Source organism: Leucopleurus acutus, assembly GCF_964270905.1.
Source record: "Leucopleurus acutus genome assembly, chromosome: 1".
Taxonomy (NCBI): Eukaryota; Metazoa; Chordata; class Mammalia; order Artiodactyla; family Delphinidae; genus Leucopleurus; species Leucopleurus acutus.
Window position 1 is genome coordinate 142,512,145 of NC_139142.1, and position 20,528 is coordinate 142,532,672.

The 20,528-nt window shown below is 57.5% G+C and overlaps 1 protein-coding gene across 1 annotated transcript; it reads left to right on the forward strand.

The window, feature by feature from the left end:
* Nucleotides 1–4,071: 4,071 nt before the first annotated feature.
* Nucleotides 4,072–18,365, forward strand: CLK3 (CDC like kinase 3). The gene is made up of 13 exons (XM_082833997.1): nucleotides 4,072–4,118; nucleotides 7,756–7,907; nucleotides 8,629–8,845; nucleotides 10,726–10,822; nucleotides 11,100–11,166; nucleotides 13,452–13,568; nucleotides 14,224–14,390; nucleotides 15,646–15,740; nucleotides 15,831–15,960; nucleotides 16,216–16,298; nucleotides 16,867–16,946; nucleotides 17,138–17,228; nucleotides 17,896–18,365. The coding sequence occupies exons 2-13, from the start codon at nucleotides 7,756–7,758 to the stop codon at nucleotides 18,070–18,072; spliced, it is 1,473 nt and encodes a 490-aa protein (XP_082690123.1). The 5' UTR covers nucleotides 4,072–4,118; the 3' UTR covers nucleotides 18,073–18,365.
* The last annotated feature ends 2,163 nt before the right edge of the window (nucleotides 18,366–20,528 follow it).

A 20,528-nucleotide genomic window follows, 5' to 3' on the forward strand; every position in this document is an offset into this window, starting at 1 on the left:
CAGAGGTTCCCTGGTCCTTCCTTTGCCTCTATCCACTGCTCCCAGCCACACCAGGCAATGCACTGCACACCTCCAGGGGGTGCCATTCACAGAGATGACACTTTCAACATGGTAGCCCTGTTGGGGACTCACGGGGAGAGGACCAGAGCCTCACTTTCTGCTTCGGAGCCAGCAGCTCACACTGGGTCCTGCCGAGTCTCAGCCTGCGTCCCTGCTTCTGCAGCACCCGTGCTCGCTCAGACAGGGCCCCCAGGGCTGCCCGCAGGCGGCCAGCCAGCTCAGCCCGCTGCTACCTGCTCTCTGCCAGCCACACCCGCAGGTTCTTCTCTGACTACTCCCAGCTTCCCTCAGGGGCCCCGTCAGAGCACCTGCCAGGAAAAGGGCAGTCAGGCTTCGGCCCAGGCCCCAGGGACTGCCATGCCCAGCTTCCCCACACTCACCTGCATCCTTCAGTGGGGCTCAGTGGGTGAACATAGTCCAGTAGCTAGGGGTGATGGGAGTGCCGGGAACAGCAGGCAGCACCAGGCATCAGGCCCGTGGGGCTCTGACTCAGTGGGTCCTGACAGCAGGATAGAGGGGAGACCCTGGAGCTGGGGCACACCTGCCCTCCCAGAGCACCAGCCTCTGAGGCCTCGCCTCAGATATGGAAACAGGCCCTGGGGCTGAGTGGGCACTCAAACCCTTCAACCCCAAACTTTCGCCCAGGATTCTCCCTGGTGATTCGGATTTCAAATAAACACCAGCCTCAACCTCGCTAAACAGTTCTAAGTTCCAACAGATTCCATGATCTGTGGGTGCTATGGCCCAGCTACTTGCTGAACAAACACGGGGTCATTTGATCCTCCCGGGTTTGGGGTGGGGGGACTGAAGTTCAGAGGGGAAATCAGTTGCCCCGAGTCACGCAGGTAGTCAGTCCACTGCAAACTGGGCCCACATTCCTCCACCCTGCTGCTCTCCTTCCCAGTGTGGGAGCCTAGAAATGGCCGGGGCCAGGGAACATCTGGGGAGACGCTGTATTTTAGCTCTGATGTAGGGGGTCAGAAGCCCTCAAATCACGTCACTGCTCTAGTACCTCTCTGGCTTTCAGAGCTTCAGCTGTAAGGTGGGGGCCCTGACCTGTAACTGACCTGCCTACTCCTCACATTCCCAGACCCGTCCCTGCTCAGGATTGTAGCACCACCCACCAGGCCCTCTCCCTTCTGGACACCTCGACTCTCTCCTCTCCCCTGACTCCAGGCTCAGGTTACTGTAGCTCCCTCCTGAGCTGTCTCCCTCCATTTTACCAGCACACAAGGCCTCTCCAAAATGGACCATGAGGACCAGTCCCTGCCCCCCTCCTTCCACACCCTGCATAGCACCCACAATTTCACACTGGCTGGGTGCTCTGTCTTTCCCACTTAGAGGCAGGGGCTCGCTATGGGCAGCCCCCAGCCCTTACTGAGACTCTGAGCTTGCCTGGCTTGGTTTGGGGGGGCACTCATGGTCTACCGGAGTGGGGAGTGGTACAGGTCAGGCTGTTGAGCTTGCGGAGCCAGCGCAGAGGGAAGCACAGCCACCAAGTGCCATGGCAGCAGAGAGAAGGGAGTCACACCCTTCCTTGGGGCTCCCAGAAAGGCTTTCCAGGGTGACCCTTGGGTGAGTTAACTGCCCTGGAAAGGGCAAAGATGGATGTGGCAGATAGAAGAGAGCAAGGGCAGGAGGACAAGGAGGGGATCAGAGAAGGTGGGGCCTGGGGGGAGGGGTGAGCTGAGCCAAGAGCACAGGGGGGCAAAAGGGAGATCAAGGGGGCCATAGTTGCTGCGGGGCTCAGGTGGCTGGTGGCAGGGCACAGGGCAGAGGCATCTCCTTGGTGTCCTCAACCATCACAGAAAAGACTTGGCGGGCACATGGGTTGAGGCCCAGAGGAAGAGCGTGGACCTGAGGGGCAGAGGATGTGAGCAAACCTTCTCTGAAGGTGGTCCAGGCCCTTGACCTCCCCAGCCACCAGTTGCCAAGGTCTCAGCCATCCAGCACTGGAGGAATGAGGGAGGTGGGGTGGGGTGAACTGGGCGTGGTGGAGTTACCCATACTTCACTTTTCTCAAGTGCCTCTCTTCTAGGTGTGAGTTCTTAGGAACAAAGAGACAAAAGAATGAGGCTCTAAGGTAGAATTTCAGGCAGGACAGCCGCTGGACTGAAGATTTTAGAGGGGGAGCTGGGAGATGGCGCCTATCCTACTTCTAAAAAAGAAAGCTCTGCTTCTTTACTGGGAGGCGGGGACTCCTGTGTTCTCGATGGTGGGAGGGCTAGCGGGAAGAGGGTCCGACTTACCCCCTCAGAGCCTGGCGCCCAGGTCAGGGCTAGGGACAGGAGCCTCTCTGAGCTCCTCCACCCTCAGCTGCTGACGCGATCGCGGCTTCCAGGAGCCATGGAAACTGCGGGCAACACCAAGCGGTGGGAGGAGGAGACACCAGAGTCCTCCCACCTCGTCTGAGTGGATGAAACCCTTAGATGAAACTCGGCTGGTACGGCTGCGGGCCATAGGCCAAGCTTTCGGGCCCAGGAAAGAATGGCAACTCAGAAGCTCCGACCCTTGAGGCAGGAGCCTAAAGGGGCGGGATCTAGGGGCACAGACAGCCGGGCTCTTGGTCATCAACTCCACACTAGAAGCGGCTGCTGAATTTCTATACTGGGGGGGAATGGGTGCATTTGGTTGGCGGGGGACCGGGAGCCTGTTTTGAGGCTGCAGTAGTGTAGCAAGCATCCCGTTTTTACCTAACTTCTGTTTACTTCCGGTAGGGGTGGTGGAACTAACGGAGATTTCGGGGGAACCAAGCACCCGCTCAAGCCACGCCGTCAGACCCCAGTTTAAGGGGGAGCCAGAGGCTAGAGACTGGAGAGCCCTCCCTAACTCCCGAGGGGGCGGCTCCTCTCCGACAGCGCCTGGGTGGCTGGGAGGTGACGACTCGCAACAGGGGCGTGCCCAGCCTCATTGGGGAGGGGCCGGGGGCGGGGACGGGGAGAGGGATGGCTGGCGGCCAGGCCCCGCGGTGCTGTCCCGGGGAGGAGTGGGGTCTGGAGGGATGCTCTGTCCCCGGCGTGGCGCGGGGGCAGTTAGAGGACGCTCCCACCCGCTTTGCCGAGAGACGCCAACTAGAGCCCGGGGGCGGGGAGTGTGGGGACCTCACAAACAGTGAAGTCTTCCAAAGGACCCGACCTAGGTTTTCTCATCTGGAAACAGGGCCTCGTTATTCCGCTCTGACCACCCGCGGGGCAAGTAGGTGGGCGGGGCTTTGGTGAGCCCACGCTCGCGGCCCGGGCAAAGGGGTCGCCGAGTGACTCCGGGGAGAAATGGCAGCCGGGTCAGCCCGCGGCGGGGCACAGGGCTTTTGTTTGGCGGGGGTTTACAAGCTGAGAAACGATGCCGGTCCGCTTAGTGCTGTCCTCCAAGGATGCTCAAGGGAAAGGAGACACCCCCTCCCCCTCTTCCAGACCCATCCCTCCAGAGGCCCCGCCTACGTGACTCTCCGGTATCTTCTCAGAAACTGCTGTGCACCTACGGCTTGCCGCCACGGCTTAAAAAAACCTCCACACAAAGAGAATATGGTCTCATTTGCTTCTTCCACATAACTGGGAGTCGGGACAGCCTTCCCGAGCCTTCCGTGATCTTTAGCGCCCTCCTGGGCCCCGGAGCCAGGCGGGCGTCAAGGCCCGCCAGGTTTTCACTGGGGCGACAGCGAAACAATGCCCTCCTCCCGGCACGCAGGAAAGGGACAGGCGGGGCTGGGGCTCCACCTTTGGGCTTCCGGCGCCGTCGGCCGGGGACGCCCCCGTCGCGTCTTTGGGGCCTACGTGCGACGCGACACGGGGGAAGGCGGGCCGCGGCCGGGGACTTCCTCTCGGCCCTCCCGGAACCAGGCTCCGCAGTTGCCTCACCGACCTGTGCTGAGAAGGCGGGTCCTCCAGAGCCTTCGAGTCGAAGGCTAGAGCGGCCAAGCCGCCGAGCCGGGTCGAGCCCGGTCTGGCGACGGCTGCGTCACGCAAGGGGCGGGGCTGCCACGGGCGGAGGCCGGAGCCGGAAGCGGAAGAGGCGCTCGAAGCGGGGAGTGGGGCCTAGCTGCAGCCGGAGCCTGGGAGAGGGTGAGTATGGGGTCAGGGGCCGCGACGGGAGCGGTGGCGGGCGGTGAGTCGGAGGGGTGGGCGCGCTGGATGTGGATCCCAGGGCTCCCGGATCGATCTCAGGCTACTCTCTTTCGTTTACTTCTCGGTCTACTTCAGGCCGCGGACCCGACCTCTCACCCCTGACCCGTCGCTTCTCCCCCAGAGGGCGGTCACCGCAGACCCCGATCTCTCGATCCCGCGTGTCGGAGTCCGAGCCTAAGAGGCCTCTGAGGCCCCTGCAGGGATACTGTTTGGGCCCTGCATCCGCCCGCGGAATGGGATCGGGGTCCTACCTGGGATAGCCTGGAGGGGCTTTCGGACCCCTCCCCTACCCCCGGCTCGAGGCTTAGTTCGCACACTCCTCTTCCCCGCGCGGCTTGGGACTTTGATTCCGGCCCAAGCTGGCCTTCCCCTCCTCTCCCTCCCCTCCCCCTCCCCCTCCCCCTCCCCCAGGTCTCCCCTCGCCTCCACTGGCGGCGGTTACGGGGGACGGGGCTCTGAGATCTCTGGAGAGGCGTCAGGAGGGGACGCGAGCGAGGACCTCAGGCCCCCTGCGTGTTTTGTTGTGATGCTGGATCTGCTCCAGCCCGGAGGAGGGGCCCGGCCAAGCTGACAGTACAGATGCCCGGGCTGCTCCTCGGTCCGGGAATCTCTGTCCTTTAGTTCCGGGTGCGGGTGTCCTGGTGTGGAGCTGGGGTGGGAATCGCCTGAGCCAGGGCTCCGTCGAGGCGGAGCTGGCGGCCTTCCAGCTTCCCTCCTCCATGCCCTTGAAAAGGAGGAGCGTTTCACCCGATGGTGGCGGCTTGCAAGGTGGCAGGTTTGAGGTTGCAGCGGTGGGGCAGCGTCAGCCAAAAATAACCATGGGGCGCTGGGGTGGCTGGAATCCGGGAGGGCAGCCACTGACCTGGCTGGCTGCTCTTCTTGTCAGCCCAGTTCTCTGGCCAGGACCAGCAAATGAGAAGACGACTAGGCCCGTGCTCAGAGAAAAGCTGGCATCCTCCGCCTGGTTTCCTTCACCTTACCTTTTTCTTCATTGTGCAGAGGCAGAGCCTTCCAGAGCATATCTTAACAACCTGTTTTCTGAGGTCTCAGAGAATCAGAGATAATTGATGAGAAATGGGCCCTAGAGCCCTAGCTGGGAAGATAATGAGGAGCATCTGGTATTCCCAATATTTCACTTGCCTAGAATGTGTTAAAGGAGAAGTTATATCCTCTATGATTGCTTTGTGTGTGATGTCTCATATAGCTTTCATACTTATCATCTCCTTTGCCAAGTTGGCTGGGGGGTCGTGTCATCTCCATTTTCCAGGTATGGTAACCAAGGCCCAGTGTATAAGGTCACGAGGCCAGTAAGGCAGCACTGGGATTTCGTTCAGGGTTTTCTACCCGGATCTCTCTCTTCTCTGGTCCCTTGGAAGGGACTTAAAAATGTCCTTAATACCCTTAGGGCATTTAACACAGACCCCGAGTTGTTTCCTGGAAACTTTTTTTTTTTTTTTTGCGATACACAGGCTTCTCACCGTTGTGGCCTCTCCCGTTGTGGAGCACAGGCTCCGGACACGCAGGCTCAGTGGCCATGGCTCACGGGCCCAGCCACTCCACGGCATGTGGGATCTTCCCGGACTGGGGCACGAACCCGTGTCCCCTGCATCGGCAGGCGGACTCTCAACCACTGCGCCACCAGGGAAGCCCCCTGGAACCTTTTTAATGTTGCTGATGTAAAGCTGCCTTCAGTACCTCTTGTGGGCCCAGACCTGTGCTAGGCCTTTGACCTAAAGGCATGTACTAGGCATGTTACTTAAAGGAGTGATATAATTTAATCTGCACAGAGTCCTGTAAGAGATTATTATCCCCTTGTTGCAAGAGGAAGTTGAAGGTTAGACTTGTTTAATAACTTGCCTAAAGGCACAAGCTAGAAGTGGCAGTGCCAGGATTCAGATTGACATCTGAAGCTGTGCTCTTTCCACTTGCATGAGCATATATAAGAATCTTCTGGGTCCCAGGAGAGAGTCTTTGGCCTGCTGTAGACTAGACCATGTCTTCCAGGTCTGGGGCTTTGCCCAGTGAGGATGGGCAGGGCCTTTGTCCTGGCCATTGGAACATCTTCCTTGTCACTTATTGAGATGTGAGATACTGCCTTCATTCCATCGCTTAGGCACCTGACCCAGCCATAATTGCAGGGAAACAGTGAAATATTAGTCAAAACAGAACAGCTCTTGAGGAGCTGTTACAGAGTATTTATCTCCAAGGGTTGCTGTGGCCTGGGCTTCCAGGTAGAGGGCAGAAGACAGCTGCTAGCAGGGAGATTGAGGGCAGTGACTTTCTCAGGATTGCAGACAAGCTCCCAGCTATGCCTCACTGACCTGCTCATTTAAGGAGAGCCATTCCATTCTGTTCTCCTCCAGACAGACCCTTATAAGATGAGACAGCCTCAGTGGATTTGTCCAAAATGTGCTTGATCAGGCAAGCCCAAGACTGACCACCATTGGTTGGCTATGGCCAAGTGAAAGGTTGGGAGGAAGGCTGGCTACGGTCTCTGGCCCAGCCCTCCTGTGGAGGCAGTGTCAGGGTTTGGGGTTTGGGTGGAACAGGGAGCTGGCCTCACATAGCCATCTTTCTCAGCTGATGGCTGATCCAACCTGGCAATTTTCTGTGGTGGGTGTAAGTCCCTACTGAACCAGGAATAGTGAGATGGGGCCCTTTTGGCCTGCCTCCCCGAGCCCAAAGCCTGCCAGACAGCCAGGCTTCTGACTTCTCCTGAGATGGGCACAGAAGAGGATACTGGAGCAGGGAATCTAGAAGAGGGCACAGTGATGGTACTGTTGGAGGTGAGGCACTGCCTGGCATGGCACCAGTGGCAGGTGGTCTGCGGGTGCTAAATAGGCCTCGGGCAAGTGACTTGGTTGCTCTGAAGACCCTGGCATCTTTACAGATACTAGGACTGACTGTAGACCAACAAGGGCTGGATAGACCCCCATGTCTGCTTGGCCAGACCCTCAGGTAGCCTAGGGAATGTTTGTGGGACCCTCTTTGTCCAAGGACTGGTCTTCTCGATTCTGCTTGTGGCTCCTCACACTGATTTGTGGTCCTTGAGCAGAGTACAGTTCAGGGCCTCAGCCAGGCAACCTGGCTTCTCAAACTCGAGGGCCTTCACCCCTTGCTCCTGTGTATTGGCTCCCTGCCAGCAGCCTTTTGACTCTGGCCTCTGGCTCGACAGAACAGGCACTTCATAGGACCCTACAGACAGGCAGGAGGGAATTGAGCACAAGAGGCTCCCTTTCTACTTGGCCTTGGTCTCCTGTGATGGTGCTCACCAGCCCCTCCCTGCATTCTGCCTCGGCACCTGTCGTGGCTCTCCAGGTTCCCTGAGTGCTCAGGCCACCAGGCCAATGATGCTGTGCTGGGGAGGCAGCTGCTTGTTTGTTCTCTGGTGAAGGGTGTTACCCATTGTCTGCTGTTTGACCAGTGTGGCCTCAGAGTTCTTCACTTCATAAATCCCTGGGAGGGGCTGCCCCCAGACAGAACAATGGGCCTCTTCTTCAGGAGCGCCTAGGCTGCCCGGGCAGCCCTGTGGCTGGCTGCGTGTTTAGCAGGGCTTTTATTTCTCATGGCCTAGATGCATCACTGTAAGCGATACCGCTCCCCTGAGCCAGACCCGTACCTGAGCTACCGATGGAAGAGGAGGAGGTCTTACAGTCGGGAGCATGAAGGGAGACTGCGATACCCCTCTCGAAGGGAGCCTCCGCCCCGGAGATCTCGGTCTAGAAGGTGAGAGGGAACTAGGTCGGAAGAAAGGATTCCTTTCCACTTCCGGGCTAGGGAGACAGCCTGGAGGCTTGTGGCAGCCCTGGGCCTCAGTTCGCCGATCCGGCACACCAGGTGGTGGACTGCCGCCTCTGCCCGGCTGCACATTGATCACTGCCCTGTCCTCTTCAGGCTCTTCCCCTGATCCCCCTGCAATTCCCCTGCATTCCCTGGCCTCAGTTCGCCACCATCCATGCCACCCCTTCTTTCTCTATCTTTGAGTCTTCCTTCTCCTGACATATTCCCCCGTTTTCTAGGCCAGCATCTCCCCTGCTAACCTCTGAGCCTTCCTCATTTTGGATTGGGAACATAACCTCAGCCCTTTCCAGATATTGGTCCCTGGTCTTATCTCAGTCCCCAGACCAAAATAACAGTCTCTGCAGGCCTCAGAGAGCTCTGGGATGGGGGACCCTCAGAGGTCCTCCACCATGCTCACCTTTCCCAGTGCTCTGCCTCCTGTGGCGCTGGAGGGGTGCTGTCAGGAGCTGGGGTTCTGGAGGTTGGATTTCACGCACACGTGCCCACCCCCCCGCCCCCGCACTTCCCCTAGTCTGGACGCCTCTGCTCCCACAGGCTACCCTTGTGAGCCCTTTGCAGGGGCCCCACCACATGAGTCTTGATTAGTAGCAGGAGCCCAGTTGGTGGGAGGAAGCTCTGACCAGTGTCCCTATCCCGGTCTTGGCAGCCATGACCGCCTGCCCTACCAGAGGAGATACCGGGAGCACCGTGACAGTGACACGTACCGGTGTGAAGAGCGGAGCCCATCCTTTGGAGAGGACTACTATGGATCTTCACGTTGCCATCATCGTCGGCGGTCACGGGAAAGGGAGCCATACCGGACCCGCAAGCATGCCCACCACTGCCACAAACGCCGCACCAGGTCTTGTAGCAGCGCCTCCTCGGTGAGTGGTGGCCAGAGTGTGCTGGCTGGGGCTTAAAGGCCTCGTCTCTTTCTAGCCTCCTCTCAGGCTGGCTGGTGTGGGTGAGTACTGCCAGCTCTGCGCACGTGCATTTGGTGTGCCTGCATGTGTGTGTGTATGTGTTGTCTGGTCCAGGTGCAGGGCTGCGCAGGGGCCCGGCTCCTCTATCTTCTGGCCCATGGGCAGTGGCAACTTAAGGGCTCTGGTTCCGGCGCTGGCTGGTCCCCAGCCTATCTGTGTTTCCACACCGCTCCAGGACAGGCCACATGCGCAAGTAGACAAAGACACTTCTCCAGAATCCTTAATAGGGTTGCTGGTACGTGGTCTGGGGCTGTATGGCCTGGTCTTCCCCACCCAGAGATTGCCCCCCACACACAGCTGAGTGCTCCGACTGGTATGGACTGCATCCACCTCTGCAGTCTCTTCTCCACGCCCCTCACCAAAGGCCTGGAGGCTGGAGTGCCCACGGGTAGGGGAGGGCCCGTCAATTAGCATGGACTGGGACCTTCCCTCTGACCTCCAGTCAGGTCTTCTGCAGCCTAGCCTCTTCACGTGAGGGGCAGTCAAGTCAAGGGGGATGAGCTGCCTGTGTGGTGGGGCATGTGAAGAAATGGCAGAAAGGCCCGCAGCTCCAGGCCTTGTCCAGCTGCAGGCCACATGCCCAGAGCAGGGCCTGGAAACATCCTTAATGTGAAGGGTTGTACAGAAGGGTCTCTGCTGAGACCAGGAAACCACAGTGTGCTCAGACCTCTGGGAAGGAAGGCCAGTTGTGTATCTCTGAGGGTGTATGCTGTCTTCTCTTCTCTTCCCCAGCTCTCTTCCCTCCCTCACTCGCTCCCGGCCGTGAGGCCCCTGAGGAGTAGTGGTGCAACAGTGGAGGGGGGCCAGGCGTCTTCTCTGCCGAGCTTTCCCGTGGTTCTTTGAGTGGCCACGGGTTGAGGTTGACTGGACACCCGGCATGGCCCGGTGGCCTCTCTGCACACTGCCACAGGATGGTAGTGCAGGTCTGTGGCTCTGCTTCTTCTCTTTTTGGTGCCCTCTGTCGTCATGAGGCTCAGGATGGGCCGGGCCTGGCCTGTGAGTAGCATAGGTGCCAAGGCCAGGGCAGGAGCTGGCTTGGGGCCTGTGTGGGCCATCGTGGTGGTAGGCCTTGGAGAGTCAACTGGCCCAGAGGATCCAGGGCTCCTTCCCTGCTCAAGGCTGGTGGCACAAGGGCTGCTGACGGAAGGCCGTTTCTGCTGGTGATGTTAATTAAGTCTGGCCACGGATGCCGTCTAGGGACAAGTGGCAGCTGTCGGGCATGTGCAAGGACTGCGTGGGCGAACAGAGGCAGGCAAGGACAGGCTGGGCATTCTGCAGCTGAAGCCAGCCAGAGTGGCCTCTGACCATTCTGGATGATCGGACCCAGGCTGGGCCAGCCATCTTCTTGCGCCGTTCTCACTGCGTCTCCACCCTAGCCGAAGCCATCATGGGAGGGCCCGGGAGGGGGAGACTCAGTGGAGGAGGGAGTCAGGCCTGTGACTCTCTACACGGCAGCCCCTCAGCAGCAGAGGCTGGTTGTCTTTCTGAGCATTTGCGGCGCCCTTCTCTTAGATAATGTCCGAGTTTTCTTTACATACCTGTAGCTGTTTTTACTTTTCTGTTTTTGAAGTCAGTTTGTGTCTTGACGTGTCCCTTGCAATATCCCTATCGTTATATATGCTGTGTGCCTTATGAAATGCTGGGATCTGGAAAATCCAATCAACCAACCCACCGGCTCCTCACCGTCTCCACCTCTGCCTTTGACTGACACCTCAATCTGTCAATCGGAACCGCCTACCATGCGATTGGTCGGATGGCGTTTCGGGGGGCGGTGCATGCAGAGAAGCCAACAGAGCAGTAAGCGCAGCAGCCGGAGTGTGGAAGATGACAAGGAGGGCCACCTGGTGTGCCGGATCGGCGATTGGCTCCAAGAGCGATGTACAGCCACCTTTCGTAAAACTTTACCTCTCTACTTTCTATCCCCCTTGTTAGACGAGACCTCTCCTGCCTGGAGGGGCCTCTAGTGCGCGTGGCGCCTTAGCGGGGCCACCAGTAATTGCCTGAATGACACAGACGCTAGCAACTTCCGTTTTTAAGAGTGTAGCAGTGAGAGAGAAACCTTTTTTGTTTTTGAGAATTTGAATGCTGTGAACTTGCAGGAGCTGCCGATCCTCTGTCCTCCAGATCCTCATGCCCTGTTTCTTTTCTCTCCTAGATGAGATCGTGGGGAACCTGGGTGAAGGCACCTTTGGCAAGGTGGTGGAGTGCTTGGACCATGCCAGGTGAGCCATCTTCCTGGGAAGAGTTGGCCTGAGGTTCTTGAAGGGGGTGGCAGAGCTTAACCTCTTTCTTTTTGAAGGGTAGCACCAAAGCAGAGTTCTGACCTGTGCATATTGGGGTTGTGCTGATCCCCTGAATTAGGGAGAAATTCTTGGGATTCCATAGGCATGTGGCATCTCTGCCCAAGAACTGCTGGTCAGTGAATGGCGCTGCCCCAGTTTCCCCACTTCCCCAGGACTGTGGTTGCGGATATCAGAACAGGGCAAGGCCCTGGCTCCTCCGTGGTCTGGATCTGCTTCCTGTCATCTCTTAGGGTCTGGGCCTGGCAGGGGGTTGAGAGTACTGCTGAGCCCGACTCAAGCATGAGCCCTCACCCTCTGGAGGTCTGCCTGAGAGGCCGTGCAGGCCCCCGCTGAGAGAAGACCCTGGGCTTTCTCACCAGGCAGGCTGCTGCCTTCTCCAGTGTGGCTAGGGTTGGGCCTCTCTGAGTGTGCCGAGGTAGAGCAGGGGTGCACCCGTGTGTGTAGGGGTGCTCCTGGGGGTACCTTGCTCCCTTCCAGACTGAGCAGTGAAAAACATTTCTGTCCCCTTGCCATTCTTCAAGACCAGAAGCCTTGCCTCCTCTACCTTAGGCTGGGAGGCTACCTCCTGGGAGCCCACTGCCTTCCCGCCTTAATGGCCCTCTCTTTGGTTTGGCGCTTTGACCAGAAAGTGCTTGTGTCCTTGCTGTCTCATTTGAGCCACGTGCTGCCCGTATGTGACTTGTGCTATTTTAGAGATGAAGAAACACGCTTGTGGTCTGACTGTATCCCCCAGCTGTTGAATGGAGGAGCCGGGTACCGCTGTGCTCGGTTCAGAGGGTTGCTTGGAGAGGACAGTTAGGCCCAGCAGTCCAGCCAGCCATGTGGCCCCAATTTAAGGTAGTGCTTATCACTGAGGAAGCCTCCCTGGGCGCCCAGTTCCCATTTAAACACCCCTCAGACCCCATGTGGCCCAAGAGGTTAGGGCCGGGACCAGTGGGCATAGGGACATGTAGACTATACAGTGACGAGAGAGAGAGATAGGGCAGATCTGAGAGCTGTGCCACATGGGGGCTCTCTGGGCTGTGTCACTCTGAGTAGCTAGATGGAAAGTGAGCCTTTGAAGTCACTAATGGGTAGGCACAGGGCTTAGGGCACCTATAGGGAGTCCAGAGGGAGTTGGTCAGTGGGCTTCAGCTCAGCAAAAGGAAGGGCCATCCAAGCCTGGCAGTAGTTGTGTGGAAGTGACGAGCTCCCTGTGTCGAGGGTCGGAATGCCCTTGAGGGATCCTGTTCTAGGAGGCTGGAGTGGTGGTTTTTCCTCTGAGGTCCTCTCCCGCCCTGAAAATCTGGGAAAATGGGAGAGGGAGAGAAAAGCAGGGTGTTCTCTAGAAGATGCCTCTGCCCTGGGGCCTGTAAACCTTTCCTCAGGCACCAAGGCCAGCTTCCCAGAGGCTTCAAGGCCACACGCGGGCCAGCGCTTATCACTCTAGTTTCCCCCTGGGCATCTGAACTCTGGCTTTTCCTTCCTGACAGCAGTTGGGCCTAGCAGGCTAACCTCAGCAGATATTCTCTGCTGAGATTCTGCAAGTGGCCTACAGGGCTGGTGCTGGGGGTAAGGGTGGAGGGTATGGAGCAGGAATTATTAAAATCCTCATGGACACTGAACAAAGGTTCCTGGCAGTCAGTGGTCTCTGATAAATGCTGTGGCTGGTAGGCAGGCAGGTGGGGCCAGGGTGGTGTGCTAAAGGGATCGGCCCTGGGGTTCCCAGGGAGAGGAGCCTGCTGCTGGGGCCCTTACCCTCTTGCCAGGCCCTCACTCCATCCTGGAATCCCAGGAGGAGCAGTTTGCCCAGACTTGTAGATGTGCTCTGGAAGGTCAGGAGGTGCCGCAGAGGGTTCTGAGTGGGACCGCCTGGCCAGGATCAACGGACTGGCCTACAGGTTGGGTTACTGAGTGAGCTCTAGGGCTGGCGCTGGTCAGCAGGATAGGGCTCTACTCCTCTGCCTACGTCCCCCGGAGCTGGCAGTGGCTGAGATCATAAAAGCCTAAGACTGGCACGGATGCCAACAGCAACTTGTTGTTATGAGGGTAGAGGTTTAGTGTTACAGGGGGTAGGCTGGGCATCAAGAATCTGCTGTCTTCAGGGCAGGCCCTGTTCCTGGAGTCCTGAGTAGTGTTTGCCAGGAGTTGCTGGGTTGGGGCGGCGGGTGGGGGGAGGGCTGCACAGCTTCTCATGAGAAATTCTGCTTCCTTCCCTGGTCCAGAGGGAAGTCTCAGGTTGCCCTGAAGATCATCCGCAACGTGGGCAAGTACCGGGAGGCCGCCCGGCTAGAGATCAATGTTCTCAAAAAAATCAAGGAGAAGGACAAAGAGAACAAGTTGTGAGTGTCGGCAAGGAATGGGAGGGAAGCTTCCTAGGGGGCAGCGTCCACTCCGGCCCCAACTGCCTGGACCCACTGGGGCTGAGCAGTGCCCTTTCACCTGGTTGGCACCATGCCTTCTGCCGACAGCCAGAGCCAGGGGAGTTTGGCGAGTGAGTCTTGCTGGAAGGAACCTTTGGATTTCAGTCTAGGCCCCACCACAACCAGCTCTGTGTTCTGAGGCGGGCCTCCCCGCCCTGAGTTTGTGAATTGGGGGCTTCATTGGGTTGTGGTGGGCATTAGACGAGATACAAACCCAAAGCTGTTTGGGGCTCTCATGTAGTCAGAGATATCCGAAGGAGAGCCACCTTTGGCACACAGACACTGAGCATTCCCCCTCCAAGCACTGTGCTGAGCCCTGCAGGATCTCAGGAAGCTCAGCTGAGGGAGTGGAAAAAAGCAATGCTTGTTCTGTGGAGTGTACTGGTGTTACTCCACCTCGTTCTCTGAGACGCAGGGATTGTGCCCATAATTTTCTTTCTCTGTGTGTATCTGCATCCTGCGTGGGACCCAGCAGCCTGGGAGGGAGTGGGGACTGGCGTCACCTGAGGAGATGGGGTGAGGCAGCCAGCCCCCCCAGCACAGACCCTGAGCCCCATCCATCCTTCTCCTCCAGCCTGTGCGTCTTGATGTCTGACTGGTTCAACTTCCATGGTCACATGTGCATCGCCTTTGAGCTCCTGGGCAAGAACACCTTTGAGTTCCTAAAGGAGAATAACTTCCAGCCTTACCCTCTACCACATGTCCGGCACATGGCCTATCAGCTCTGCCACGCCCTTAGGTGTAAGTTTCCACCCTCAAATGGAGCATGGTCGGCCACATATCTGCAGCAGAGTCACCTGGTGGTCCTGCTCTCCATCATTCACTCTAGCACATCGTTAACTATTCTTCTGGGCCAGAGACACCAGGGCCCCTTTGGCTGAAAGGCCTGCAGGTAGGAATCTGTGAGGATGGAGAGGCTGCAGTCCCCTCCAGGGGGCCTCCTGAGCTGGGTCTGCCCCCAGGCACTCGGGAAAAATGAAAGAGCCGCTCTAGAATTAGCCCCGTACCACCCCGGTTCCTACCCTCCTGCATAGGATGAAGAGGTCAGAGACTGACCTGGCTGGTCCCACCCACAGATCCTGTCAACATAGACACCCTCTGTCTCACCGTCATTTCCCATCTGTCTGCCAGCCTTTGAGAGCATATCTGGTGGTGCCTGTGCTCAGCACTGCAGGATTTGCAGTGGTTGGAACAGGTCGGGAAGGCTCGTTGGAGAGGAGGTGGATAGACCTAGAGCTAGACTACAGGGTCTGCATAGATGATGGGACGGGAGTGTGTTCCAAGCTAGGTGAGCACTCAGCGACGGCCCAGAGCCTGGCATGTGCTGCACCTCTTTCTGGTGAAGACAGGGCCCATGTTGGGAGAGATGGGCCACACCGTTGTGAGGGTCTTGAGTGCCAGATGGGAAAAGTGATGAGTGGCAGGGTACCACCATCGGTGGGATAGGAGTTGGAGGAAAAAGGCAGACTTCTCGGCGCTCGGGGCTGGGGATGAGGAGAGGCAGGACTGGCTTCATTGTTTTGCTTCATAGGGGGCTCTGTGCTTGGTTTAATACTCTGCTGCTACCATCTTGAGATTCTTAACTTTTGAGTAAGACGGCCTGCATTTTCATTTTGCCCTGGGCCTTGCAAGTTACGTAGCTGGTGTTGGGGAGAGGGAACCACCCCAAGGCTGATGCTTTAGCTCTGGTGAGAGACAGGTTGAGGAGGCCTGGTCCCCTGCAGACAGGTAGAGGGAGGTTTTATAAATGGAAAAAGTCTCCCCTGCCCCCTCAAGAATCAGAACCTTCCAAGGCCCTAAGCACAGAGAACTCTAGAGAGGGAAGCCAGTACAGAGGCAGTTCAGTCTGCTCCCTTGGCCCACTGCTGAGGTTAGGGGCTGTGAGGGGCTCTGGCAGGCTGGCTTTGGAGGAGGGAGCTGGCCTAGCGCTGGCAGGTGCACCAGAGAGGAAGCCCAGGTTTTCAGTGTCTGCTTCCCTCCTCTCCTGCTTCCCCAGTTCTACATGAGAACCAACTGACCCACACAGACTTGAAGCCAGAGAACATCCTGTTTGTGAATTCTGAGTTTGAAACTCTCTACAATGAGCACAAGGTATTGGTGGGGGAAAAGATTGAGGCCCTGTTCCAGGGGTGTGTACCCACCAGGACAGACTCGACCTGGCTCACCTTCCTTGCCCTTCAGAGCTGTGAGGAGAAGTCGGTGAAGAACACCAGCATCCGAGTGGCTGACTTTGGCAGTGCTACCTTTGACCACGAGCATCACACGACCATTGTGGCCACCCGTCACTATCGCCCGCCTGAGGTGATCCTGGGTGAGTGACTGTGTAGCTCCCAACCCTGATAAAGCGGGCAGTTGTTGGGAGGGTATAAACAGGGAGTGAGGTGCCTGTCCACCACCTGAGGCCAGTGTCCTGAGTCACTATGGCTGTTGACTTGGCCTTACCAAGAAAGAGACTTCTACTGGCTTTGGGTCAGGAGCCTTGCCAGGCAGTGTGGTAGTTACACTGTGACCTCTAGGCTGGGAACACAGGGCTGAATCTCATAGCCTGTCCCATCTTGGCTTTCAGAGCTGGGCTGGGCACAGCCCTGCGACGTCTGGAGCATTGGCTGCATTCTCTTTGAGTACTACCGGGGCTTCACACTCTTCCAGGTAAGGCCTCTCCCACATCACCCCACTACCCTAAGCGCTGCTACTCTGACAGGCTGCAGAGGCCTAGTGTGGGACCGCTGCCCACCAGTCAGCATGTTGTGAGATTGTCTCCTGAGGGCTGTAGATGCTCAGGGGAAGGAAGAGGTCAGGGTAGCCGGAACACTCAGGGACTCTTGTGGTCAGCCATCAAGGATGGAGGATTGGGGTGGGAGGAGTGAGCATTCCAGGCAAGGGGCACCGCCTGAGTGAGGGCATGGAGGTGGGCTGGGGCAGGGCACCTTCTGGGGAGAGAGTGAGGAACGTAGCCAAAAAGAGGTGTGTAGTTATACAGTGCACCTGAAGGGTCAAGGAGTCTGACCGTGACCCTGAGAGAACAGGCTGGCCTCATCCCTGGTCCCAGGCTGCCACCAGGTCAGAAAGGCTGGGACTGCTATTCCATTGGTGGGTTTGCATCTCCCGGGGCAGGAAGGGAACTTGCCCATCTTTTTTGTCCTTTATTCCCTGAGGGACCCTAAGGGGGCAGAGGCTGGCACTGACCCCCACTTGCTGTGTCCCTAACCTTCCACAGACGCACGAAAACCGAGAGCATTTGGTGATGATGGAGAAGATCCTAGGGCCCATCCCATCACACATGATCCACCGTACCAGGTAAGAAGTCCCGGTTGCTCCCGCAGGGCTGGCCTAGGGGCCTTTCCCATCTTGGAATGACCTGGCAAACCTGTTGCCGAGACCTTCCTGCTGGGTCAGGCCAGGATCCCCTGCCTTGCTTTGCTGCCATTCCTCAGGCTGCCACTGTCTTTCCCATTTAAGACTTGACCCTTCCTGTCCTTTGTTTTCAGGAAGCAGAAATATTTTTACAAAGGGGGCCTGGTTTGGGATGAGAACAGCTCTGACGGCCGGTATGTGAAGGAGAACTGCAAACCTCTTAAGGTCAGTTTCTGGCTTCCCCCAGCTCAACTTATGCCAAGGAGACCCCAGGCACTGGGCAGACACACAGCAGAGAGACAGGCCAGGCAGCTACAGGCTGCCTCCTGGTTCCGGCCCTATGGGAGGCTGTGCCTAAGGTTGCTGGGTGCTGGCAGTGGGGCTTCTTGCAAACTGCCCCAGAGGGGCCCTTAGCTCTACCCCTTCCCCACAGGGTGGCTGTGAATGTAATTGGGGAACACCAGAAGAGCCAGATGTCAGAGACCGTGCTACTTCCTGCCCCATCTTCTCTCAATTTTGGGAAGAACTAGGCAGGACTGAGGTGAGGGGTAGGGAAGACCTAGACATGGCCAGGAAGCCTCTGTCAACTGCATTTGGTGCTTGGACAAGTGAATTCCACAGAGGTGATTTCTACCCACCTGTCAGAACTTTGCACGTGGGGGCAGAGTCACCAAGCCAGCAAGACACCCAGTAGCCTGACAAGTTCAGAGCAAACATTATTACAGGCACAAAAAGAAAAGAGCTGCTCATTGTCCAGGAGGGGAGAAGTAGTCCTCCAGGGAGGCGTCCCTGCCTCCTCAGCCACGCAGCAAGGCTTCCCAGAGGCAAGGGGACCTGCTGTGGCTTCCCACGACCCTGCCATCACACTGAGACACCTTGTGTCCCTGAGCAGAGTTATATGCTCCAAGACTCTCCGGAGCACGTGCAGCTGTTTGACCTGATGAGACGGATGTTAGAATTTGACCCTGCCCAGCGCATCACATTGGCGGAGGCCCTGCTGCATCCCTTCTTTGCTGGTCTGACCCCTGAGGAGCGGTCTTTACACACCAGCCGCAACCCAAGCAGATGACAGGTGCAGGCCACCACACTGGGAGATGGAGAGCAGAACTGGGCTGCCCGGCCCCTTTTCTCCAAGCTCTACCACCGGCCCCAGGGCCAGAGCCACCCAATGAACAGTGCAATGTGAAGGAAGGCAGGAGCCTACAGGGGAGGAGACTTGGTGCCCAGCTGCCAGAAAGCACAGATTTGACCCAAGCTATTTATATGTTGTAAAGTTATAATAAAGTGTTTCTTACTGTTTGTACCCCCTGGTACCAGTGTGTCCATCTCCAGGCTCCTTGCCTTCTCCCTTCCCCACCTTATTAATAAAGTCTTTCTTAGCAGTTCAGCTTGTGGAGAGCTACGTGTGAACTGGGCCAGGCACAGAAGGGCTAGCCAGAAGCTCCGGTATCCCTCTGGGCCCAGAAGAGCAGTGGTAGGTCTGCTGAACAGTCCTAAAAGGGGACTGCAGGCCCCTGTACCTCTCAGCCCCAAGGAGTATAAGGGAAATGGCCCACTGGTTTTACCTATCCTTCCGGCCCTGTCTTTGGCTGGGACTTTAGACTGTTATGTGCCCGATAACTTTAATGAAGTGTGAGAAGCAAACGCAGGCTCCTAGGGCTGGCGATGCAGTACTTCACTGCAGCATACCGAGCAATTTACCACAGAGCACAGGACTCCGTCATTCAGCTTTATTTTCGTGCTGGTTTTTGGCTCCCCAAGAGCTGCATGAGTGATCGTCTTGGCCACCTGACGGGGGCTCCCTAGGACTGGGCACTGTGGGCAGGATGCCTCTGAAAAGAGCTGAAGAGAGAAGAATCATGCTTATCTTTACCACCACTGGGGAAGGCCCAGGCTGAGGGCAGGAAGAGGCTTCAGGGCCACCTGGGGAGAAAACAGGGAGAGGCTTGGGCACCAACTCCCAGTGGCCCCTCAACACAAGGCCATCACCCCCAGGGTCACTGTGACTTACTGGATCAAGCACAGTCTTCTGGGCCAGGGTTCTTCTAGCTCATTTCTCACTGTGCCCAATTAGGAGACCTCACTGCATCAACAGGCAGCCAGAACCTGTTTAATGGCTGCTTACTAAAATGCCTGTAATCCAGCACTGCTCCTCAGATTATGGCCCTGCCTCTAAAGAGAGGGCCCCATTATGGGAGCTCCTTGGCCCTGAGAGTGAGCAGAGGCTCAGGAAGGATACACAGCACGGGATTCACAGTCGCTGGCCTTCCGCTGCTGGAGACAGTTTAACATCTGAGGGAAGATGAGAGGAAAGGAGGGACCAGCCCTCTCTCCCCTGCCTCATCGGCTCCTGCCTATGCTCCTATAAGAAAAGTGGTAAGTAGCCTGAAACCCATGGTACCAGGGCCTACCCTGTGTCCACGATGCACCCCCTTAACCAGAGTGGGTGGGCACAGCAGAAGGAAGCCTGAAGCCCTGAAACAGGCTTTAAAGCACAAGCCTTTTGCAAGGGCCCCTCTCAAGAACTTCAGGGCATGGCTCCTGTTCTACCAGCCTTCAGGGCCTGGGCCTGTGGACATCTGGGGGCTTAGTGCCTTAGGATCTGAGCAGCAGTGTGTTCCTAAGGCTGAGCCCCACCAGCTAGCTCATCCAGAACTAGCCTCATTTTGGCATCTTTGAGACAGGGTGCTGGCCCTGAGCCCACTCATCTAGAGAAAACAATCAAAGGGTTCAAGGCCCAGGCTGTAAAAGCTGGGGTAGAGCCCACATGGGAGGGACATGCGCCCTGCTCTGGGATCACAGCTGCTGGGGACTATTTCAGGGGAAGGGCAGAGGGGGCAGAAGAGCGTAGGGGGGGTGTGCGCAGGCAAGGAGGGGTGGGGAGTGGTGGCTTAGGACGGAAGCACCAGGGAGCCTCTTCTGGCTCAGCACCAGGCTCCCCCAGGGGCCTCCCCAATACTGAACATTAAAGCTGCACCCTGAGGGGTCTGGCCCCAGACCAGGCAAAGGCTCAGCCCCCAGCTATAGAGTATGGGGTTGGGGGGCACTGCTGGCAAGATGGGCACTGTGGTTCTACAGTAACATAACCTTATACTACCTGTGCTGAAGACAACAGAAAAACAGTAAAAAAAAAATCCCAATACAGTAACACCATTCTGATGCCATTCCCCTTCCCTGCCTCCCAGAGTGATGGAGTGAAAAAAAAAAAAAACCCCAGCATAAAACCTGGATCAGCTCAAGAGAAAGGGTCAAAAGCCCCCAAATCAACCTGTGGCGGGGCTGAGGGAAGGCCTCAAAGCCCTCAACGGAACGGAGACTGCAAGTCTGCCCTCTAGTGGACAACTGCAGTGCAGCCAGTTCTACATGATCTGAGGAAGGGCCGCTTAGCTGGGGTTGTGAGGGAAGCAAGGGAGACAGAGCCACAAGCTCGGCACCAGAGCCAGCTCAGGCCCCAAACAGGGCTGCCCCACCCCGCGAGGCGCTCGCCCAGGCCCAGAGGCTGTAAACGTGACACACAGTCTGTGA